At 37.7% G+C, this 23,824-nt stretch overlaps 1 protein-coding gene across 3 annotated transcripts in view; it reads right to left on the bottom strand.

Moving 5' to 3' along the window:
• The window catches only part of LOC124798153 (E3 ubiquitin-protein ligase MIB1-like), a 78,019-nt gene that overhangs the window by 3,601 nt on the left and 50,594 nt on the right, over positions 1-23,824 (bottom strand). For all 3 annotated transcript variants that reach the window (XM_047261435.1, XM_047261433.1, XM_047261434.1), the window contains exons 4-8: positions 21,944-22,125; positions 20,077-20,272; positions 12,902-13,067; positions 9,609-9,662; positions 9,387-9,502 (exon numbers count right to left, since the gene is read on the bottom strand). In XM_047261435.1, coding sequence (XP_047117391.1) covers positions 9,387-9,502; positions 9,609-9,662; positions 12,902-13,067; positions 20,077-20,272; positions 21,944-22,125 — 714 coding nt within the window. The remainder of the gene's footprint in view (positions 1-9,386; positions 9,503-9,608; positions 9,663-12,901; positions 13,068-20,076; positions 20,273-21,943; positions 22,126-23,824) is intronic.

The raw sequence follows: 23,824 nt of genomic DNA on the forward strand, positions 1-23,824 counted from the left end.
GTGAAAATTACCGAACTATCAGTTTAATAAGTCACGGCTGCAAAATACTGACACGAATTCTTTACAGACGAATGGAAAAACTAGTAGAAGCCGACCTAGGGGAAGATCAGTTTGAATTCCGTAGAAGTATTGGAACACGTGAGGCAATACTGACCCTACGACTTATCTTAGAAGCTAGAGTAAGGAAAGGCAAACCTACGTTTCTAGCATTTGTAGACTTAGAGAAAGCTTTTGACAATGTTGACTGGAATACTCTCTTTCAAATCCTGAAGGTGGCAGGGATAAAATATATGGAGCAAAAGGCTATTTACAATTTGTATAGAAACCAAATGGCAGTTATAAGAGTTGAGGGGCATGAAATGGAAGCGGTGGTTTGGAAGGGAGTGAGACAGGGTTGTAGCCTCTCCCCAATGTTATTAAATCTGTATATTGAGCAAGCAATAAAGGAAACAAAAGAAAAGTTCGGAGTAGGTATTACAATCCATGGAGAAGAAATAAAAACTTTGAGGTTCACTGATGACATTGTAATTCTGTCAGAGACAGCAAAGGACTTGGAAGAACAGTTGAATGGAATGGATAGTGTCTTGAAACGAGGATATAAGATGAACATCAACAAAAGCAAAACGAGGATAATGGAATGTAGTCGAATTAAGCCAGGTGATGCTGAGGGAATTAGATTAGGAAATGAGACACTTAAAGTAGTAAAGGAGTTTTGCTATTTGGGGAGCAAAATAACTGATGATGGTCGAATTAGAGAGGATATAAATTGTAGACTGGCAATGGGAAGGAAAACGTTTCTGAAGGAGAGAAATTTGTTAACATCGAGTATAGATTTAAGTGTCAGGAAGTCGTTTCTGAAAGTATTTGTATGGAGTGTAGCCATGTATGGAAGTGAAACATGGACGATAAATAGTTTGGACAAGAAGAGAATAGAAGCTTTCGAAATGTGGTGCTACAGAAGAATGCTAAAAATTATATCGGTAGATCACATAACTAATGAGGAGGTATTGAATAGAACTGGGGAGAAGAGAAATTAGTGGCACAACTTGACCAGAAGAAGGGATCGGTTGGTAGGACATGATCTGAGGCATCAAGGGATCACCAATTTAGTATTGGAGGGCAGCGTGGAGGGTAAAAATCGTAGAGGGAGACCAAGAGATGAATACATCAAGCAGATTCAGAAGGATGTAGGTTGCAGTAGGTACTGGGAGATGAAGAAGCTGTCCTCAATAAAGCCATACTCATGCCTATTGCATAACAGTTAAATATGTCCTGGAAAAGAATGGTCTTTTAAAAGTCTCGTGTGCTTTTAACCAAGCTGTATATTTTGTCAATATAGGATATACTTACAATTTGACAAAATTTACAAAAGATTTTTCTGTACTTTACAATTCTCAACATCGTGTAACTAAATGAATTCTAGGAGGTGACGTGGGGGTGGGTGCAAAGAAATTTTTATTATTCACATAATTTTCACTTATATTACCTTTTTTCCTTCTTCCTTTCCTGTTTGCCTTACCTTCGCTGCCTACATCCTGCCTTATCTTGAATTATCACTTTTAAGTTTTAGTTCATTTCTAGGGCATGATAAGAATTGCCTTTTGCTGTATCTGTACATCTTTCCTTTATTATTATATTTTGTTTAGGACTATGGTGGGCCATGTAGTTCTCAATTGTGGTGAGCTTTCCTCTTAGCCCATTACTCTCTGCTCCTGGAGCTGTGGGTGTTTTTCTGTTCTTGAGTAAATTTCACTTCAGATCCCAGACACACTGTTATTGCTGTGAGTGAATGGAGAGACTGATGTTCTGATGAGCATCTGTACTTATCTCTCTTGTGAATGTCATTGTGGTCAATTTCTAGGTGCCCAAAGTATTAGCTTACTAATCTTGTCCACATGGCATTTGTCACTTTCTCTGTATACAAAGACACCTATGACATGATTCTCCATTTGTCCTGCAACACAGTATGTCTGTATTAACCTCTTTCTCATTGTTGTTTTAATGCACTCTAGATGTTGGTAGAATTCCTTAGTGTGCTTGATAAATGTACCATCATCTTCATTGATGAGGGACTGATGACCCTGTAGTTCAGACAGACCCTTTATTCTCCCAACCAACCAACTGGGGGGGGGGGGGGGGTCATTACTTTTGTCAGAATCTTTCTATCCTTTAGTTCTCATTTCCTGCATTATCTCTTTCTTACCATGTTCAATCATTCTGAGGCATGCATGCTGAAGGACTCACTATGGTGTTATAGTGTTGGAGTTTTAGGTTGAGGAAAAGGGATTTAGATCTGTTAATCTCTCCAGTTTGGTGTGCCGACAGTCAATATGCAAATCCTCATTTATTTTCAGGATTATCCATTCTCTGGTGCATCTATGTGTTGGCCAATGGGACGACATTGGGTACATCTCTGATGTTGGTAATGAACACTGTCTTATTGATGGAACACTTCAATTCTACTTAGCTGCTATGTGGTTGAGTGAAGAGAGTTGGTAAGCAGCTTGTTCTATGCTGGATGCTGAAAGTGAGGTCATCTGTCGAGGTTAGGCAGTGGGATACCAATTGGCCCTATTTGCAATAGATTCTCAATACAGGGTGCTCTGTAAGTGTTTCATCTATTTACGAATAAGTTTGTGCAGTAAACAGTTGAAGAGTAACAGGCCACCTCTTTGTCTAACACCAATTCTTCCCTTGTACACAGTTCCTCTCTAAACTTTATTTTATATCTTGTTGTCTAGGCTCAGTTCAGTTAGCATCTGGAAGAGGAACTTTTGTTTACTAAGTCAGAGCTTTTGGAGGTTGGCAAACATTGTTACTTAAGATGAGTCTTCCTAAGTTACTGTAAGTGAAAATGGTTTTGAAGTTCAGGACCTTTTCTGAACATCATCTTGACTTCCTGCATCCGGCTTAATGGTCTCCTACGCAGGAGTCTAGTTGACCCTCCATTCTAGTAAGTAATGCCTTGGAGAAGATTCTGTATGGCGATATAAAGAGGCACATCTCTTTATAAATGTTAAGGTCTGACAAGTGTCCCTGCTTGTGTAGTGGACAGTTGACAGCAGAGATCCAGTCCTATGGAAGTCTTCCTGCTGCACAGGTATTGGCTATGAAATGAATAATCAGGGCTCAATCCTCATCTGTATATTTTCACAGTTCCCGATGGTACCATTATCCCTTGCTTCTCTGTTGGATTCAAGTTAAAAATGATCATCTATATCTTGTCTTTAATTGGTGTGAGACTATCTGCCTTAGTAACAGGCCTAGATTCAATGTGCAGTTTCTCTTCTGGTTCCTCCAAGTTGGCGAGTTCGTTGAAATATTCTGCTTATGTTGCCAAGCGATTTTGTCTTCATTTCTTGGAAGTGAAGTGTCTTGGCTAAATAGGAAGTTATCTGCAATCTGATAGCTTGGTACAGGTCTCTGGTATTGTTCCTCTGGAACTCCCTCTCACTCTGCCAACAATGTGCTTTTGCACTTCCTCTCTTTGTTTCCAATGATCCTGTTGGATTTGTTATCTGCCCTCTTCTTCTCATGAAGGGATCACTTAAAAAGTTATCAACTACTGCCACAAAAAACATAAATCTTATGTGTAACTCTTTGCAGATGTGCCTTGCTTTGGGCTGGTACCTGCAGCTGAGTTACCCACCTGGCCTTTATCACCATGTGCCGAATATTTATTGGAGGGCACAATGGCAATTCTGTTTGTCACTCTCGAATCTATGCAGTAGTGGTAAAATGTAAATACAATGAGCAAATAAGTTATTTGTCACTTAAAGCTTCACAGCTTCTCTTCTGCTGAATTACTCAACATACTTTCAAGGTCATTAAGTGTTGTCTCAACTATTGTTCCAGTAGTTTTTGACACAGTTTATTAGCCTATGACAAACCATAGGGGGGGGGGGGGGGGGGGGGGGCACCAACAACACAATACCTGTAAAATAATGGGCATAAAACAGTGGGTAATAACCAACAATTACGAACGTAGTACAACCAACATTTTTGTGGCAGTGACCTATACTGTTGGCTTACACAATTCTTACCTTTCTTATACAATTCTTTCAAGAGACCTACTTTTTCTGAGGTTATTTCTGAAATAAGTGCAAAGGTATTTCAAATCTACCTTGTGACTCCAAGGAAATGCGTATTTTTGTCACAAGATGTGTTTCATTTTATTGAAATAAAATATCAATGGTGGTCTTAATAAAACACATATACCATTTTGGCTTGCTTTCTCCATAAAAAGAGAGAGATGTTGATGTTAGTACTTAAGATTTTTGCTCGCACAGGGGAGAAATATAGAAGTCCTTACATTTTTTTCTCAACTTATGTCTCTACTTTCTCTTGAGATCTCATTATTTGTCAGAGAAAAATGCTAAAACTTGTCTGAAAATCAGGGAAATATCAGAGAATCTCACTTGGGGAAACTTGTGGAAACTCTGTAGAGAAAAACGAGTGCTCCATTGCAGACAGATGGTCTACCTTTTATAAGTACACTGTATAAAGAGTGTTAGTAAGGCACAGACACTGTCTTGTCTAGTGGATAACCAAAAGGTTGCTTTAATTTTATATCACTTTCTGCAACACTGAAATGGTTGGTTGTCTCCAGTTAAGCTTCCTTTGGTGTAAACTTTTTTTGACTATAACTTCAGAAGTGTTTAACCATTCCTGTTCATCTGTACCACAAAAAAAGCTCCACTACAAACAGCTGGGAAGGGATGACATCTGTATGCCACAAAACTCTTTGCAAGCTTACCATTATTTCTTGAGCACAAACCCAAAAAATGTCTCCAGGCAATCTTCAATACCAAATCATCAAGAGTTGTATTACTTTTTGTTGGTCTCCCAATAATATTTGTGGTTTGTAAATAGACATTTAAGTATATTCTTGTTTCACTGAAACATTGTAAGTTGTGTTTTTAATTTTTGTACTCCACACACAAAATAGATATTCCAGCACCTGAAATCTGTGAAGTTTTTGTGTATGTCAATGCAGTACTTCCCCTGGAGAGAGTTTTAAAAGTTGGGAACTCTTTAAGTGAATACATTTTATACCTACTATGTATATTTTTCCATCATTTTTTCCCCAGGCTTTGGACTGGCAAAGCTAAAACTATCTATATTTTTATTTGTATCATAAGCTTCGAAACACAGCACAATGTAGTGATACAGTGCATGTTCTGTAGTAATATGTGCGGGTTTTGTATTTGTAACTGGTTTCTCAGCCCACTTTGTTTTTAGTGGACTGTGCATCTATCCCCTGGTGGCATACCTTTCTTTGAGTCTGGAAAATTTCTGCCAGTAAGTAGTAGAGGATCACTATCATCAGAGCGTCTTTCTCTGCCTTCACCATGGTGTGAAATAAGCTTCAACCAGATCACTTACCAGAGACAGATGGAACTCAACATTTTTTGTGCTGTTACTACTATGTGGAGAGCAAGAGCATTTTAAATGTACAGGCCCAAGAAAAAAAATTGATGTTCTTGGAAAAATCCTAACATCAATGTAAATTTTATTTTTCGTATAAAAATAGTCATAATTTAAGGTTCATTAGAAAAACATTTAGATCCACAGTGAACTAATACATGTTTCTGGCTAAATTGGTACAGTTCATTTCAATGCCCTCATTCTCCCCCACAAGTATTTGCTCCCTCCACCTCCCACGCTCAAAACCCTTTCTGTTTAAAAAAATTAGTCATAACCAAAGTTCTAGTGTTCTAGAATGTTCCAGTCTTAACTTGTGGACTATATCCACAATTCAGTCTCATAGTTCTCTAGCTCTGATTTTCAAAAATGCCCACTTCTATTAGAACACCTTGTAAGTTTGCTAAGTATTTGGTTTGGAAAATTTCATGGTTTAATAATTTATGGCAGGGCCTTGGAATACCTACAGAAATAGAAATTATTTATATGAAACAGTAAAAATTTGTCTTGTTTCTGGCAATAAAAGTTATGGTTCAAGTTGAACCAACATTCTCTTGCTTGTTATGATATTGTGTTATCTTTTGCTCTTTTTCATGTTCTTAATTAATAAGTAAAACCAAATTCTGATTTTGATTTTTTTGCTCATCTATAAGTAACTGTGTAGCACAATGCTTCAGACAGTTGGTAATAGTCATCTGCAATGTCTACATCTTTGTTTTACTATCAACGTCAGTCCTGGGTTAGTTATCCAAAAATACATCTCATGTTACAATCCCTGTTTAATTATTAAAATGTTTACACCTCTGTCAGTCCATGGTTACCTCTCTTGTGAATCTGTTGCAAATTTACAACATGTACTTGGTCTGTGGGTATCAAACATTACATTAACATCATTTGGGATGTCAGTACTCTAATCTCAACCAGTGAAATGTGAGACTTTGTTAACAAGTGTAATTGGCCTACCTGGTTTAAGTATTAAGACCCTTGACTGTTAAAAAGCAGATCACCATAAAAATATAATTGTGTTCCAATAAATATGAGGGAATTGAAAAGAATGTGCTACAGTGTAGTGTATGTACTTTGTCAATTGTCAGTCAAACCCATTAATTACATGAGAGTAATTTAAAACAACAGATTATGGGATCATTTAAGGTGAATTTACAGATCAGGTGAGTTACACACTTCACTGTATTCCACATTGATTTCACTAATCTCAATAGCACATCAGTATGGTTGACTGCCCCTGTACTTAACTTGTAACCTGCAAGACATTGTGGTTTCATCAGTCTTTGTCAGTTTTTTTTCCCCCCCAAACATTTCTGTGGTGTCACAGGTTGTCGACACTTCTCTTTCATTGCACAATTTCATGACAAATGGTATACCAGTGTAAATAAATTTGATTTTGCATTGTTTTAGTTTGTCCTGTAGTTTTGGCATGTTGCCCCTTGCTCCTAGTTTTCCAGCACTGCATGATTGTGAAAGTAGAGAAAAGGCCGGTCTCGAATACCAATTTGTATCATAAAGATGTTCAAATATGACTTTATGAGTTTTGCCCCTTTTCCCCAAATTCCCACAAGCAGACAACAAATGACTACAGTTCCACATATCCCAATTCTTTCCATCTTGACAAATGAAACTGCACTGATTCTGTCTTATGTCTATAAATAAAATCTATTGGTCTAATCTGCTATAGGTGACATCAGACCTTCGATTACAAATACCAGAAAAAATTACAAATACCAGGAAAAATGACAGAAGACTGGTATCTTGTCCTAATACACACTTCACAGCTGAATCATCAATTCATGCACTACAAGATGAAAATTACTTCCTTTCATCTAATGAGTTGCTGAAGTGTGTTATTCTCATTTTCTTACAATCTCCTGTAGAAACAGACATGGATCTGGACTGCTGTGCTGTGGTTCTGTCGAAGAGTCATCACTATCATCACAGTCAAAGAGTCCATTTCCACTGGCACTTTTAATGAGACTCTCCATTATACAAGGAGTAGGCAAAAATATGGGAACACCAAAAACACAACACTTTATCCTGCTTAATACGGTATAGGAAAAGTATTTGCACCCAAAACAGCTTCCAGTTGTTTCGAAGTTTCGAAATGGATAAATCCAGGTCCTGTATGGTTTTCAAGGGAATCTTATATCATTCTTTTGGCAAAATAGTGGCAAGTTCAGGTAATGATGATGGAAGTGGATAGTGATCATGCATCCTTCTCTCCAAAGTAGACCGCAAATATTCAGATGTGGTGAATGTGGTGGTCAGGAAAGATGTGGCAATTCACCTCCGCGCCCATGAAACCAGTCTTTCACTATGCAGGCTGTGTGAACAGGTGCACTGTCATCTTTGAACACAGCATAACTATTTGGAAACAAGCATTGCACCACGGAATTGACCTGACAGCCACAATGGTCACATAATCCTTGGAAGTATTGTGAACTTACTGAGTAACCATGGGGCCTATAGGATACACTGATATGGCTGGCCAAATCATCACCGAACCCCTATCATGTTTCACTCTTGGAAAATAAACTTGGCCAGAAGTTGGAAGCACTGTGAAATGTGACTCATCCAACAAATGCTCCAGAGTCCAGGTTTTATGGCTTCAGCATCATGTTTTCCTGTTATGGGCATTTGCATCACTGATGAGTGGTTTTGGGATTCCAGCTCACCCTGCATTTCCCTGCTTATGGAGCTCCCTTTGTGTTGTTTTGGTGCTCACATGGTTTGCAAGTGTGACATTCAGTTTTACAGTGATTTTTGTAGCTGTTGTTCGCTTATTTTTCATCACAATCCTCTTCAATGATTGTCCATCACAGCCACTCAATACACACTTTCATTCATGTCGTGACTTAATGGATGATGTTTTTCCCACTTTCTCTGAATGCGATATAAATCTTCGATATGATGCCTCTTGAAACACTGAACAGTTTCGCTACCTGGTTATGAAAGCATCCATAATGCAGTCACAATTACACAGAACACTGGCTTACCATGACTGACACTTGCAACGAATTGAGAACATTATAAAAGTGTCATGTGTGATCAGATACAATGGCACAACCTGCAGGCTTGACTACCATCTGCACTTATGTTCAAGTATGCATTTCTCACTGTGCTTCCATATTTTTGTCCACTCCCTGTATCTTCCTCTGTAAACCCACAGTGGAGTGGACCTTGGACTAACTGAGAAGGCCTAACAGAAAAGTTAGGAATCATTCAGGAAAATAATACAGCTTAGCATGTTAACACCTCCAGAGCACACCGCAGCCCTTGTCAACAAATTGGGAACACATAGGGGATGGTCAAGGTGGTGTGCCTTAACATGTCTAGAGCAGTCAGAGGATTGAGAAGTGGCAGTTATCAGCAATGCAAAAACAAAGCATCAGTGCAGTATTTCTGACAACAGTACACAGTTTGAAATGATACTGGATTAGATCAGATTTTCTTAGAAAGATGTGAATGACTATCGTGAATTCCTTTTGCAGGCAGTAGAATATGTAATGGGCAAAAAATTTTATGGTTAAAATATTGTCACATATTCATCATTCTGATTGATGTAGGTGACTAGGTATAGCTGTCATTTTGTGATCTAATAAGAATTATGAATGTAATCCCCGTACACCGAGCGAGGTGGCGCAGTGGTTAGCACACTGGACTCGCATTCGGGAGGATGACGGTTCAATCCCGCGTCCGGCCATCCTGATTTAGGTTTTCTGTGATTTCCCTAAATCGATCCAGGCAAATGCCGGGATGGTTCCTTTGAAAGGGCACGGCCGACTTCCTTCCCTGATCTGATGAGACCGATGACCTCGCTGTTTGGTCTCTTCCCACAAACAACCCAACCCAACCCCCCTACACTTTCACCTCCAAACCCTTAGTGCATTCAAAGTAATGTTTAACATAACATGGTTGGAAGTACAATAGATGAACAGATGTCAGGTTACCTGTTCCTTGATATCCTGAAGCTGCTGTTGAAGTTTCTGTATGTCTGAGTTGGATGTATCACGGATACCATTGTTCATGAGTGCTCCTGTCAGCGAAACTGGCTCTATAACTGTAGCTGAAACATTACATATATAATTTTATGTATTTTTATAAACTGTAAAACTAGGATGTCGTGTGAGATACATATTTACAAAGACAAAATATTTTAGATGATATGATACCTAAAGTGGCATTTTGAGTCTCCTCACATTCAGGTTGCACGTCAGATATGGTTCCTGAAACATATGAAGAAAACAAGCACTCTTTTAGTAAAATTTAAAGAAGATAGCTTCATTTCTGTTTTAAGCAGTTAGTTGTTAGTTAATGAATGAGAAACACTAAGTTTTAACAAGAGGAAAGATATTCAGTTGTATGTTGTCAGTTTTTGTTGTCTATATGAATACTCTACTGATGCTAGCTGATAGGTGAAGTACGCAAATTATAGTAACACCTTGCCATGAATGTCTAGACACTGAGATATACTTGCACATACAAACTAGACTGAATTTTTTTTTCTTTCTGCGGTAAGATTCCTAAAGTTTTGTCCATGTTGACACCAGAATTTCATCTAGATGTTTCTATTCCTAGGGCCTGCAAATTATTGTTTTTTGTAAGAAAATAAGTTCAGGAATTTGCTTTGAAACACTTATTAGGCTGTTAACGTATTATATCAGATGTGTGCTGTATGGTTTAAATTGTGTCCTTCATTAATATATTTGCCTCACCAGCAAAAACTGCAATATTAGAACATGTTTTTGAGGCTCATGTGAGTCATTTATCAAAATAAAAAATGGCAGCAGGCCATGTACACCTGAGGAATGTCACATTTTACTTTGCTTTTATGGTAGAGCTTGTAAATATAATATTCTGCTTTCCATTATGGGGGTAGAAAAACCAATCATGTAATGAGACACATTGAAACCATAAGATTTAAGTTTTCAAACTAAATATTATGATGTGGACAATCAAAGCCCTTATTAAACTTTAGGACAATTTTTGTAGCTTAACTATGTCACACCTTCATTTCTGAGATCAAAAAAATATATCTGTGTGAAGAAATCTTTAATGAAGACAAACTGAGAGGTCTTTAACAACTTATTGCAAGGTCAGTAAGCACTCTGTCATAACATACGTTTGAGAAAACAGGTAGGCGTGAGATTGATCTGCAGTTAGAAATTAATTGCTTGTCAAAATCAGTACTACTATTGCACTCTTCAGTCCCATTATAAACTATAGCTTGAGACATTGACTGGTTTCAGAAATAGCTTGAGGCAGGTGCTATGATGATGATGATGATGATGATGATGATATTTGGGTTGGGCACTAAACTGCACAGTCATCAGTGCCTGTACAAAGTCTCAATTTTGACACATTCCAATGTTCACACAATCCAATCTAGCCACCGTCACAAATGATGATGATGATGATATGACGAGGACAACAAAAACACCCAGTCCCTGGGCAGAGAAAATCCACAACCGGGTCGGGAATCTAACCCAGGACCCCTTGATCCAGAGGCAACAATGCTAGCCACTAGACCATGAGCTGCGGACAAGAGACAGGTGCTATCAAATCAGCAAGGATTTATGTGTTTTATCACACACACAAACAGGACTTTTTTAATGTATTGTTGAATTCTGGAATCCAGAAGTGGTGTCTGCTATGCTTACTTGATAAATCCAGTACATCTGTAACTGCTTGTTTAATTTAATTCTGATGGCTTCCCTGTTGCAGCCAGAAAAAATATTTCATATTTTCATTTCATATTTCATAATTATTGCAAAATGAGGATAATGGAATGTAGTCGAATTAAGTCGGGTGATGCTGAGGATATTAGATTAGGAAATGAGACACTTAAAGTAGTAAAGGAGTTTTGCTACTTGGGGAGCAAAATAACTGATGATGGTCGAAGTAGAGAGGATATAAAATGTAGACTGGCAGCGGCAAGGAAAGCATTTCTTAAGAAGAGAAATTTGTTAACATCGAGTATTGATTTACGTGTCAGGAAGTCGTTTCTCAAAGTATTTGTATGGAGTGTAGCCATGTATGGAAGTGAAACATGGACGATAAATAGCTTGGACAAGAAGAGAATAGAAGCTTTCGAAATGTGGTGCTACAGAAGAATGCTGAAGATTAGATGGGTTGATCACGTAACTAATGAGGAGGTATTGAATAGAATTGGGGAGAGGAGGAGCTTGTGGCACAACTTGACTAGAAGAAGGGATCGGTTGGTAGGACATGTTCTGAGACATCGAGGGATCACCAATTTAGTATTGGAGGGCAGCGTGGAGGGTAAAAATCATAGAGGGAGATCAAGAGATGAATACACTAAGCAGATTCAGAAGGATGTAGGTTGCAGTAGGTACTGGGAGATGATGAAGCTTGCACAGGATAGAGTAGCATGGAGAGCTGCATCAAACCAGTCTCAGGACTGAAGACCACAACAACAACAATTATTGCATATTTTCTGTTAAATTATGTGATTAGATATGCAGGTAGAATGTATATAGAAGGAAATTATGAAATATGATACCCTTTTTTGTTTTAAAAAATTTGCAAGTATAATACAAACTGTGTGATCTTTTGCAACACTGTGTAAAAAAAAAAAATGAATTACATTTAATTAAATTAGTATTTTGTTTATGCACTTACAGTGGGGAAATAAGAACGAAAGAAATAAGGGGGATAAATAATTAATTTGTCATGTTTTTTTTTAATAGTGTTCTAGTTGAGTAACAGTACGGAGGAATTTTAAGGATGCAGAAATCATATGTCGAGCATGTCAGCTCATGAACTGAAGCCGCAATCTTATGCTTCAATACTCTTTTCAACAGTTAGTTTTGCACATACATAATGAAACATGGATTTCAGCAGCTGCAACTACCTTTACCTACTCCTCCACACACTCCAAGAAAACATTTGACAAGGTAGCAGATAGCAGTTAAACTGACAGAATTCATACTAGTGGCCAAAACTGTGTGTAACATGCCAATAAATTAGATGATTACAAACTCAGTTACACGTGATATTTGCATAATCGTTAATTCAATGTATCACTTCTGTTTTCATGGATGTATATGCATTACACAAAGTATCATCTGTTAGCTGAAGTTGGCAGAGATCAGAAAGAGTCAATAGTGGCCAGAGTCACTTGACTTCTTTTGATTCAGCTATCTTGCTAAGAGTCTTTTGAGTCTGCGTATAATATTACACCCGTTGTTTCTCAAAAACCTTTTTTTTACTTTGAAAACTCATACTTGCAAGTAAACAATGCCTTGAAAATGAAAACATGTCCTTACTTATAACTGTTGTCATAAAATTAGGGCTTCCACATAAATAATCGTAGAAACAGAAGCTCATATAAAACTCCTCCAACTCATTGCACATAAGTGCAAAAAATGTGTAAACAAATCATAAGAGAAGAAAAGAATGCTACAGTGTATAGCTGAATTAATATCATTGCAATGCTTCTTACCAATACCTCCACAGCATATGACAAAAGGCACAATGTGATCTATCTGTGCTCGACATTGAACACATTTCTTCATAAGTGCTGCGCAACCTTCACAAGCACACATGTGGCAACAAGGCTTGAAGAGCACGGATGCCTTCTTGTCTGAACAAACTACACACTCTTCAATCTAGAACAAAACCAATAAGAAACCATACTCATATAATGAAAGAGTAGCAAGTAAGACACTTCATTCAATTATTTTCCAAATCTAATATTTATTTATTACATTATGTGTGTGTGTGCGTGTGTGTGTGTGTGTAGTGAATATTGTTCTTTACTGTACCTACTCCTACAGAGGAATGGGAAGTTTATTTTAAAAAATTACTGGAGGGCTAAAATAATAATACAGCGGGCTTGGATGGCATGTCAAAAAACTGGTAAAACACTGTGCTAGATATCTTGCAAAGCCTCTCTTGATAACTTTAGACGTGAAGAAAGGATTATTTCTAAAATGTTTAAAAAGGAGCAAGGTAGTGCCAATATTTAAAAGAGATTCAGGAAACTATAGACCCATAACTGTTCTGTCCAAAATAGTGATTAAAGATAGACTTGTAAACTTTGTAGAGAAACAAAAGATCTTGAATGAAACGCAACATTGGTTCAGGAATGAAAGATCCATAAAGACTGCAGTGTGAGGCCCTGGATGACCAAAGGAAAGTGTCTGCTATACAGTCAGACCTTTCTGAAGCTTCTGATTATGTCTGTCAAAGAATTCTTCTAGAGAAACTCCACTGCTATGGTGTAACAGGAATAGCTGCATATTTTACAAAAAACTTTATTGAAAACAGGCAACTGTGTCAAAATAAAACATACATACATACAGAGAAAAAGTCTACTACGAATTTCTGTATGGTATGGAGTACAGTAACTTGGAGTTCAGTATTAAGACCTCTGCTCTTTATCTTGCATATAATTGGCACGTGCACTGCAGTATATACTGATGATACAACTTAACTAGTATGTGGCGACTCAGTAAAGGTTATGGAAGGGAGAGCCAATGAGAACATGCAAATGGCAGAAAGATATTTTAAAGAAAATAATCAAACAGAACTGATGCCTCAGGGGATTTTATCGTGAGCATTGGGGATGCAGACATAGTAGAAGTGGACTATACTAGGTTTCTGGGAAAACAGCGACAAATTTATGACATGGGGAAACCTATATGATGGACACAGAAACCATGGGCTTATCTTCCCGCGCATATTGTGTGCTGTATACCAGAAGGGTGAGGAGCAGCAGATTTACACATTCAGATAATTATAAAACTTTAAGAGAAAGCCATCTGATGCATATGGAAAATAACACCACGGGAATCTGGCAAAAATAAATTTAAAATATTAATATAATGGAAGGAAACATTCCACGTGGGAAAAATTATATATAAAAACAAAGATGAGGTGACTTACCGAACAAAAGCGCTGGCAGGTCGATAGACACACAAACAAACACAAACATACACACAAAATTCAAGCTTTCGCAACAAACTGTTGCCTCATCAGGAAAGAGGGAAGGAGAGGGGAAGACGAAAGGAAGTGGGTTTTAAGGGAGAGGGTAAGGAGTCATTCCAATCCCGGGAGCGGAAAGACTTACCTTAGGGGGAAAAAAAGACAGGTATACACTCGCACACACGCACATATCCATCCACACATACAGACACAAGCAGACATATATGTCTGGTTGTGTCTGTATGTGTTGATGGATATGTGCGTGTGTGCGAGTGTATACCTGTCCTTTTTTCCCCCTAAGGTAAGTCTTTCCGCTCCCGGGATTGGAATGACTCCTTACCCTCTCCCTTAAAACCCACTTCCTTTCGTCTTCCCCTCTCCTTCCCTCTTTCCTGATGAGGCAACAGTTTGTTGCGAAAGCTTGAATTTTGTGTGTATGTTTGTGTTTGTTTGTGTGTCTATCGACCTGCCAGCGCTTTTGTTCGGTAAGTCACCTCATCTTTGTTTTTATATATAATTTAAAATATTAACTGTACCAAGTTTGTACTTGTATCAGACAAGACTTATTTTAATACTAAATTGTACAGCACTTTTAAACAGTTTTTCATGATCATAACATAAGAACTAGAGAAAATTACAATAATTAGTTTGTTACTTGTTCCTTAGATTAAATTATCAATTGTGGTGTCACAGTGATTAGCACACTGAACTTGCAGTCTGGAGGATGATGGTTCAAATCCACATCTGGGCATCGAGATTTAGGTTTTCTGTGATATCCCTAAATCGCTCCACACAAAATACAGAATGTTTCCTCTGAAAGAGGAAGGCTGATTTCCTTGCACATCCTTGAACTATTACGATCTAGTGCTCCATCTCTAACACCTTGATATCAGTAAGACATTAATCCCTCATCTATCTATCTACCTATCTATCTTCCTTCCTTCCTGCAGTCATTCATTCATTCATTTGTAGATCAAATTCATGATAAATGTTATGATGTGGAACATGTCAATAATATATCAGCAGCAAAATGATGAAAAAGACATACTGGCATCCTAGAAATGAAGCGACATTATTTCATCACTGCTACTTAGTGTAGGGGCATAAAGGAACTTTCAAGAGAAAACTGAAGTAACACCTCATCTCAGGATGTTGATATAAGATGAAGCAATACTTGCAGACAGATTCATAGAACAAAAGGTAAATTTAAAATTCTCCATGTGTAAATCAACTTCCTGAGGAGGGAAAAAGATGAAGACTAAGTGAAATGCTGAAAGTAAAGAAGAAAAGAACAGATAGACTAAGTGGAAAATTGGTTCATGATTCTGTGTATTAGTGCAAATATGATGTAAACAACAGTTTTTCAGTTTGTATAAATGTCTTAATATTTTCTGAATTATGGTATACACATATTGTTTAAAAAACACTTTTTCAGTTTATATAAATATCTTAGTATTGTTTGGCAGCATGGCATACATATAGCGGGTTATTCAAAATTCGTATTACAAGCTTCTAAGGATCGTAGAGGAGAATTAGTACATGAAGTTTTGATAAGACACCTATGTCCAGGAATGTACCATTTGGATGTACAATCAGTTTGAGGATCAGATCACTTTCAAATCTCCCACTTCATGGTATGCAGACATCAAAGACAATGACCTGTGACCTGTGTGCTGTACAAGCACATGGCAGGGGTGACATTTCGAGTACTCATCCTTGGGTTCTCTTCTACATGACAAAGGATTCCTCCTCACAGTCAAGTGTGCCGCGTGACCGTGGACCACTACAGTGCCACTGTTGTAGTCGGATGAACGTGTTCCGTAATGTCATAATTACAATGAGGACTGAAGATGGCTTCCTCTTCTCAGCTTGCTTGCATACAGTGAAGTGGGAAATTTACACTCTAAAGGTATATTTCCAGACATGAGATCCTCATCAAAATGTCTACTAAGTGCCCTCTGCAGCCCCTAGAAGCCGGTAAGAGGAATTTTGAATCACCCTGTACAACTTTGTCTGCTTTCCTTATATCTACAAAATTATTGTGTAAATTAATGCAGGCTACTAATATTTATCATTATTATTACTACTTAAAATTTTATTCTCTTAGTGTTTTTTGCTGAACCTACAGTATCTAGGTGATATTGATCATCTGTTACTTAATTTTTTTCTGTATCAATGATGAATTTGTGAGAAATTTTGTGTATTCTATATAAAACTTGCAAAATCACATGTCTGATATTATCGTGAAATATGATCCATTAAAAACTAAATTAAACACCAGAACATTAAAGATGGTGGAGCTAAAGAATTATGAACCAACTGTTCGATATCCATTATCTAAGGGACACATGTTAACTGATAACAACAATAACAACAACCAGATCAGTCTTTCTGTCAACAAATTGTCATATCATATATATACTTTTAGTCAGACAAATTAAACAGATGCGAGTTTGCTTCGCTATATCATTATTGCCAATGCACGATACATTTCAAGCACTGTGGATCTTTCTTCAGGTGTCAGTTTCAATACAAAGATACTTCTTGATCATTTCGGTGCCTATTATAAAAGTTCGTTACATTAACACTGACAGCCTAAATTTACATTAGCTATCCAAAACCAAAGAACTGGATCTTTTATCAAAATATGGCTCCAGTTCATAATTAAAAATCTGCAACAGGCCATAAAGTTTTTAAGAGTACCCTCCAACCCTAACACTACAGAATGACAAAAGTGCACAACTGTCAGTAGAAAGAGATGATTACGTTTGAAGAGTGAGAAATACCAGTTAGTTTGGACATGGGAAAAGAATGGTGATTATTAGTACCCTCTCAACATCAAGTATTGTAGGGGATATTTGTACATTGTTTTGCCTGATACCATTAAGTGTGGCCTGAGAGCTCAATACGGTGGGTCAGTCATGCTGAAAGGTACTATATTATGGTTGGCATCCAAGAATGTGTTTCCTTGAATCATACAATCACATTCCTCATACGATATAATGCCAGGGTGATAATGTGTGAATGCAAAATAAGAACCAAAGAAATCCTAATAAGTAGTGAACTCAAGTCAGTGGGCCACCAAATTTGATATGACATACAGCCATTTGTCTGGTATCTCTGCTTGCATATCAGTCTGATAACTGAGTACAAATTAACAACAAATTACTATTCCTATGAGAATTGCCTGGGTATAAACAAAATAAAGAACAAGTGTTTGTCAGAAGCTACAGAGATGAATGCCACCTTCCATAGTACACGGAATTTCAGTGCAACTCATCCGAATTCATAAGACTATATCTTCCACATAAGTGAAGACGAACCCATATATTGAAATTAAAAGTTTACCCCAGCACCAATTGTAACTTTCTCATTCACATGATTGTCGGTATGGGTACCCAGATGCAGCTAGCTTGCTCAATTTCTCTGTGTCACTGATTTATGCTGAGAGTATGGAACTGCTCTTTTCTGCAGCTCAAAGCATTTGATGGACATGCCAAGATATTGGTTGTTTACATAATGGGAAATCCACAGGTCCTTCTCCATATGCTTGTTCAAGATGTAGAGTGCTTTCAATTGAGTTTTGCACATGGTCCACAAAAATCTATTTATTGTGACAGCTGAGAGTTAGCCATTGTTCACATGTCTGTCTGGCATGTTTTGCAGTGACTTTTGTGTTTCAAACCATATAGTATTTAATTACTAAAATGCCCTTCATGATGCTGATAAACAATGATTTGCAGAGTTATGTGAATTGCACCTTTCCTTTAAAAATGATTTAGGGTCAATTCTTTTTTGTGGACAAGACAACTGCAGGTATTGTGAACCTGCATATGTTGGAAATCTTGCTTTTCCACAATTGTGAGAACAAACCAAAAATGTCATTTTTCAACAGAATGAAGTGCTACTGTACTTGCACCTGCATGTAAGAGCATTTTTGACAATGAATTGCCTCCGCGAGGGAGCACATATGGTGAACACACTAAATTCATTTCATCCAATTCCTTTGTAGATTTGGAGTTTTTATTGAGACAGGAAATTGATCGTCCTTTTTTATTTAACACCCAAACCTCCAGATGTCATACACTCAGACTGGTGCCAAATGTTGTATGTTGATAGAGTATCAACCAAAACACCAATTTAGTTCATGCTGTGTGCTGTAATCCAGTGAAACATGTGTAAATGGTAATTAAAATTAACACTAGAACTACGGAGCACAGGAAAATCGTTTCTGTGAGGAGTTGCTCTAAAGATCGCACATAGGTGAGTTGGTAAAGTGTGAGGTTGGCATACCATAGGTCCTGCATTCAGATACCATTTATGACAATCTTTTTTAACTGTTTACATGTGAAACTGTTATACTCCCGTATAACTGTTATACGTATAACAGTTTCTGACACGTAAAAGGACTTTTTGGAGTTTTTAGCAATGTTTGGCTTTCACTTTGTGTTTGTTGAAAGTAGCACACCTATAGACTATTTGTATAGATAAGTGTGGTGTTCTGCTGGACATGTGCCACAGAACACCACACTTATCTATAAAAATGTACTCTATATGGATCCTTCCCACCAACACCAGCTTTTCTGAATTGCGCAGGTGGGAACTTTCCCTTCAATACATCCTATGCTCCCATAACTCTTCTGGCCTCAACCTTCGTTAGTCACTGTCACCACTCGTCACTTCACCGCCACACCCAGTCTTTTAATTTCTTTTTATTTCTCTCCTTTCCGCAACTTACTCCCCTCCGCCTCCCTTCCCCACATTCTCTCCTGCCCTCCATCTAACTGCAGCACTTCACTGTTCACCACCCCCACCATACTTTCCCTCCCCCTCTCGCCCCACCCTCCTCCTTACTCCCCACCCAGTCATCACTCCCATCATGCACTGGTGCTGCTGCTCACAAGGTGGTTTCAGTTGTCTGAGACTGCAGACATGTGTGTGCGTGTGTGTGTGTGTTGTTGACAAAGGCCTTAATGGGCGAAAGCTATAATTGTATGAATCTTTTAGTTGTGCCTATCGCAAGTCAGCATCTCTACTATATGGTGAGTAGCAACTTTCCTTCTCTAATACTGTTACTCTATAGGTTTGCTACTTTCAACTAACAATGCGAAAGCAGACTGTCAAAAGAACATTGCTACAAACTCCAAAAAGTTCATCTACGTGGCAGGAAAAATGTTCTCTCATACAACAGTTTCACGCGTAAACAGTTTTAAAAATTTGACTGCAGTGGGGTTTGAAAGTAGGACCTCTGATACAACAAACTCATGCTCTACCTACTCACCTAGGCTGGATCTTCGAAACAATTGCTCACAGACATGCTTTTCCTGTGCTCTGTAGGTCTGGTGTTATTTTTAAATACAGTTTATGCAAGTTTTACTGGACAATAGCACACAGCATGAACTAAATTGGTGTTTTGGTTGATACTCTATCAACATACAACATTTGGTATCAATTTGAGTGTCTGACATCTGGAGGTTTGGGTGTAAGATAAAACCATATGTTAATTATTAATATGGAATTACATAGTGGCCAGCATATATTCCTTACTCATGGCCTGATGAGGCTGGATCTAAAATTTTATTGGTTATTTATTTGTTACCAAGCTACAAGGCACTATAGTGAGAAAATTTACAGTAGTAGTAGTATAATGAAAGCTCAAATATCTTTTTATTCTGTATATGCTAACAGTACCTTAATGCGGGCAATGACAGGTTCCCGACACACGAGGCATTTTTTGACTCTTGGGGAGCAAACTGAGCAACATGCAACATGACCACATGGCTTAAAGAGTGTATCTCTCTTCAGATCAGAACAGACCAAGCATTCATCCAGTGTTACGCAGTCATCACCGTTGCTTCCATCAGAAGGGCGTGGTTCAATCTGGTCGCTAAAGGAAAAGAAATTAATTAACGCTATGTATGACAAACAGAATGAACTATGACAAAATTATTTATTGCTTTGCAAATGAAAAGTATTATTATCATTACTATGTATACGAACTTAGCAATCTGTTTTCTATATCCTATACATTGTTCTGGCAGGGAGTCATAAATATGTGTAAGATGAAAGAATGTTACAGTTTCCTAGACTGCTTCCACAGCATATAACTTGTTGATGATGGAAAAATTAGTGCTTCAAGTTAAGTTTAAGGCTAAAAAAAATGACATACTTACTACAAGCTATAAGACAAATGTTGTAATGAAACATTATATTATTTTCAAAATATCTTCATTTTGTAACAGTGCACTATTTCTATCATATACCGCATGGCAGAGGGTACTTCTTACCTACATTCTTGATCTGGTGTAATACTCCATTCACTTAAGAACTGAAGGAAAAATTATTGTCTATATATCTCAATGTGTCCCCTAAACCCTTTTCTCTTTTTTTGTGATCCCTGTACTGGATTTATGATGGTGGCAGTAAAATTGTTGTAGTGTGTCCCCAAAAACAATTTCTCTAAATATGCAAAGTTTGTGTGAACATAATGTTTCATTCCGAGATTCCTATGTAAAAGAGAGCTACCATTCAGCACACCAAGTAGAAATTCTGTCCATTTATTTACATTATTCCAGTGACTATGCTTCACTGTAGACATCATCACCATGGAACTATCTGAAAGTGCTGCTCACTTATCTGATTAACTGTTTGTGATACTGAGGACATTAATGGTTCTATTATACTTCCTACTGGCACACCTTGTGTTACTTTCATTTCTGTTAAACATTAATTATCCAGTATAATATACTGGACTAAGAGTTAAAAATTCTATGAAGCAATCACATATTTGATGAGGCATTGGAATGATGGTGTCTTTATTATCAGCCAACAATGATGAATGGATTTCAGAAATCTAAGATGAAATAAGCTACATGTTCATTTGTATCAACCACTTACAAGACAACATGTACGTAGAAAATGAGGCATTGTTATAAACCCAGGCTGATTATTTGAGAAATGGTTCTTCTCTGCAAGTGAACAAATTGTTGTGTTGAAGATACTCATCATCTTGCAATTGACTGATGCTAGGATAATTGATGTGTAATTCTGTGCTTCTATTATTTTGACTTTCTTATAGAGAGGCATGACCTACACCAGACATTTCCTGTAAAGTGTGAAAATTTAATGAATAATTTCAACAATCTCGTGCTTTGCCATTACCTTGGTTCCATTAAAATTGAACAGCTTCTAGAAATTATTCTGGGTACTATGAATTTAATGGGGCTGCATGTACCTCATGATAAGAGAAATCTGTTATGGGCAGGGGATTAAAGTAGCAAAAGGTCAGTGATCCATACAGGATTTTAACAGGCAAAAATCACTGGGCAAAATATCTTTCTTCGGAGTTAATGCTCTATCAGATACACCTTGTCTCCTATAAAATTTATACTGTTTATGAGAAAGCTAGAACTAATAATACTATAAAGGAAAGGTAATTTTCAAAAATGGTGATGGACATGACCATCAAATCCATGAAGTTGAAGTTGATAAAACTGCATAGAGTTGCTATATTTATCTTAAAACATAACATACATGCTTGCATGTTACTTATACTTACGTATCCTTATCCTTATGACACTTGGCAAGAGCTTTACAAAGATTTGGGTCTGGACAGAGATCCAGCGGCGTCTGTCCTTTCTTATTCTTGATTGTCAAATCAGCTCCATTGCCAGCAAGGAAGCATGCTATTGACGCAGATGATTTTTTGTCAGCTCCTTGACTGCCAAGCCCCATCAACAACTGCAAATGTCAGAACTTAATAACTATATATATATATATATATATATATATATATACACACACACACACACACACACACACACACACACCATTAGAAAGAGATGAGTACACAAAATACCACATAAATAATATTGCTTTTCTGTCAACGGTCCTAACACAGATGTCATAGCAAAATTCGCACTGGGTGGAGGAAAAACCAGACATGAAAACTGTAAAACGGAAAAGGCTTCCTTTCATGGCTCTTAACACCACTGTGGGCCCTCACAGAGTTTGGAGGAATGCAAACTGCTGTAGACCCTGCCATTATTAGTCCTTATGTAGACATTAAGGTAAATGCAGAAGTTACTGGTACATAAATCACATACTGTACATTGTCTCCCTACAAGGGTAATGTTCTCCAATAGGGCAGGTAATGTATCACACAGAAATTGGCAGTAAACAGCACCTGTCAGTTTGTCTGGTAAAGTTTATGGTCAAATGAGTCCGTCAGTCACTTTGTGCCCACACATTGATACTAAAACATGCTGAGACTCAAATTCTACTGCCATGTAATATTTTTGGTGTCCATACATGTTGCTTAGAAGAAAGATTAAGGAAAGGCAAACCTACGATTCTAGCATTTGTAGACTTAGAGAAAGCTTTTGACAATGTTGACTGGAATACTCTCTTTCAAATTCTAAAGGTGGCAGGGGTAAAATACAGGGAGCGAAAGGCTATTTACAACTTGTACAGAAACCAGATGGCAGTTATAAGAGTTGAGGGACATGAAAGGGAAGCAGTGGTTGGGAAGGGAGTAAGACAGGGTTGTAGCCTCTCCCCGATGTTATTCAATCTCTATATTGAGCAAGCAGTAAAGGAAACAAAAGAAAAATTTGGAGTAGGTATTAAAATCCATGGAGAAGAAATAAAAACTTTGAGGTTCGCCGATGACATTGTAATTCTGTCAGAGACAGCAAAGGACTTGGAAGAGCAGTTGAACGGAATGGATGGTGTCTTGAAGGGAGGATATAAGATGAACATCAACAAAAGCAAAACGAGGATAATGGAATGTAGTCGAGTTAAGTCGGGTGATGCTGAGGGTATTAGATTAGGAAATGAGACACTTAAAGTAGTAAAGGAGTTTTGCTATTTGGGGAGCAAAATAACTGATGATGGACGAAGTAGAGAGGATATAAAATGTAGACTGGCAATGGCAAGGAAAGCGTTTCTGAAGAAGAGAAATTTGTTAACATCCAGTATTGATTTAAGTGTCAGGTAGTTATTTCTGAAAGTATTTGTATGGAGTGTAGCCACGTATGGAAGTGAAACATGGACGGTAAATAGTTTGGACAAGAAGAGAATAGAAGCTTTTGAAATGTGGTGCTACAGAAGAATGCTGAAGATTAGATGGATAGATCACATAACTAATGAGGAAGTATTGAATAGGATTGGGGAGAAGAGAAGTTTGTGGCACAACTTGACCAGAAGAAGGGATCGGTTGGTAGGACATGTTCTGAGGCATCAAGGGATCACCAATTTAGTATTGGAGGGCAGCGTGGAGGGTAAAAATCGTAGGGGGAGACCAAGAGATGAATACACTAAGCAGATTCAGAAGGATGTAGGTTGTAGTAGGTACTAGGAGATGAAGAAGCTTGCACTGGATAGAATAGCATGGAGAGCTGCATCAAACCAGTCTCAGGACTGAAGACCACAACAACAA

This window comes from Schistocerca piceifrons, chromosome 5 (genome assembly GCF_021461385.2).
Source record: "Schistocerca piceifrons isolate TAMUIC-IGC-003096 chromosome 5, iqSchPice1.1, whole genome shotgun sequence".
In the NCBI taxonomy this organism is placed as follows: Eukaryota; Metazoa; Arthropoda; class Insecta; order Orthoptera; family Acrididae; genus Schistocerca; species Schistocerca piceifrons.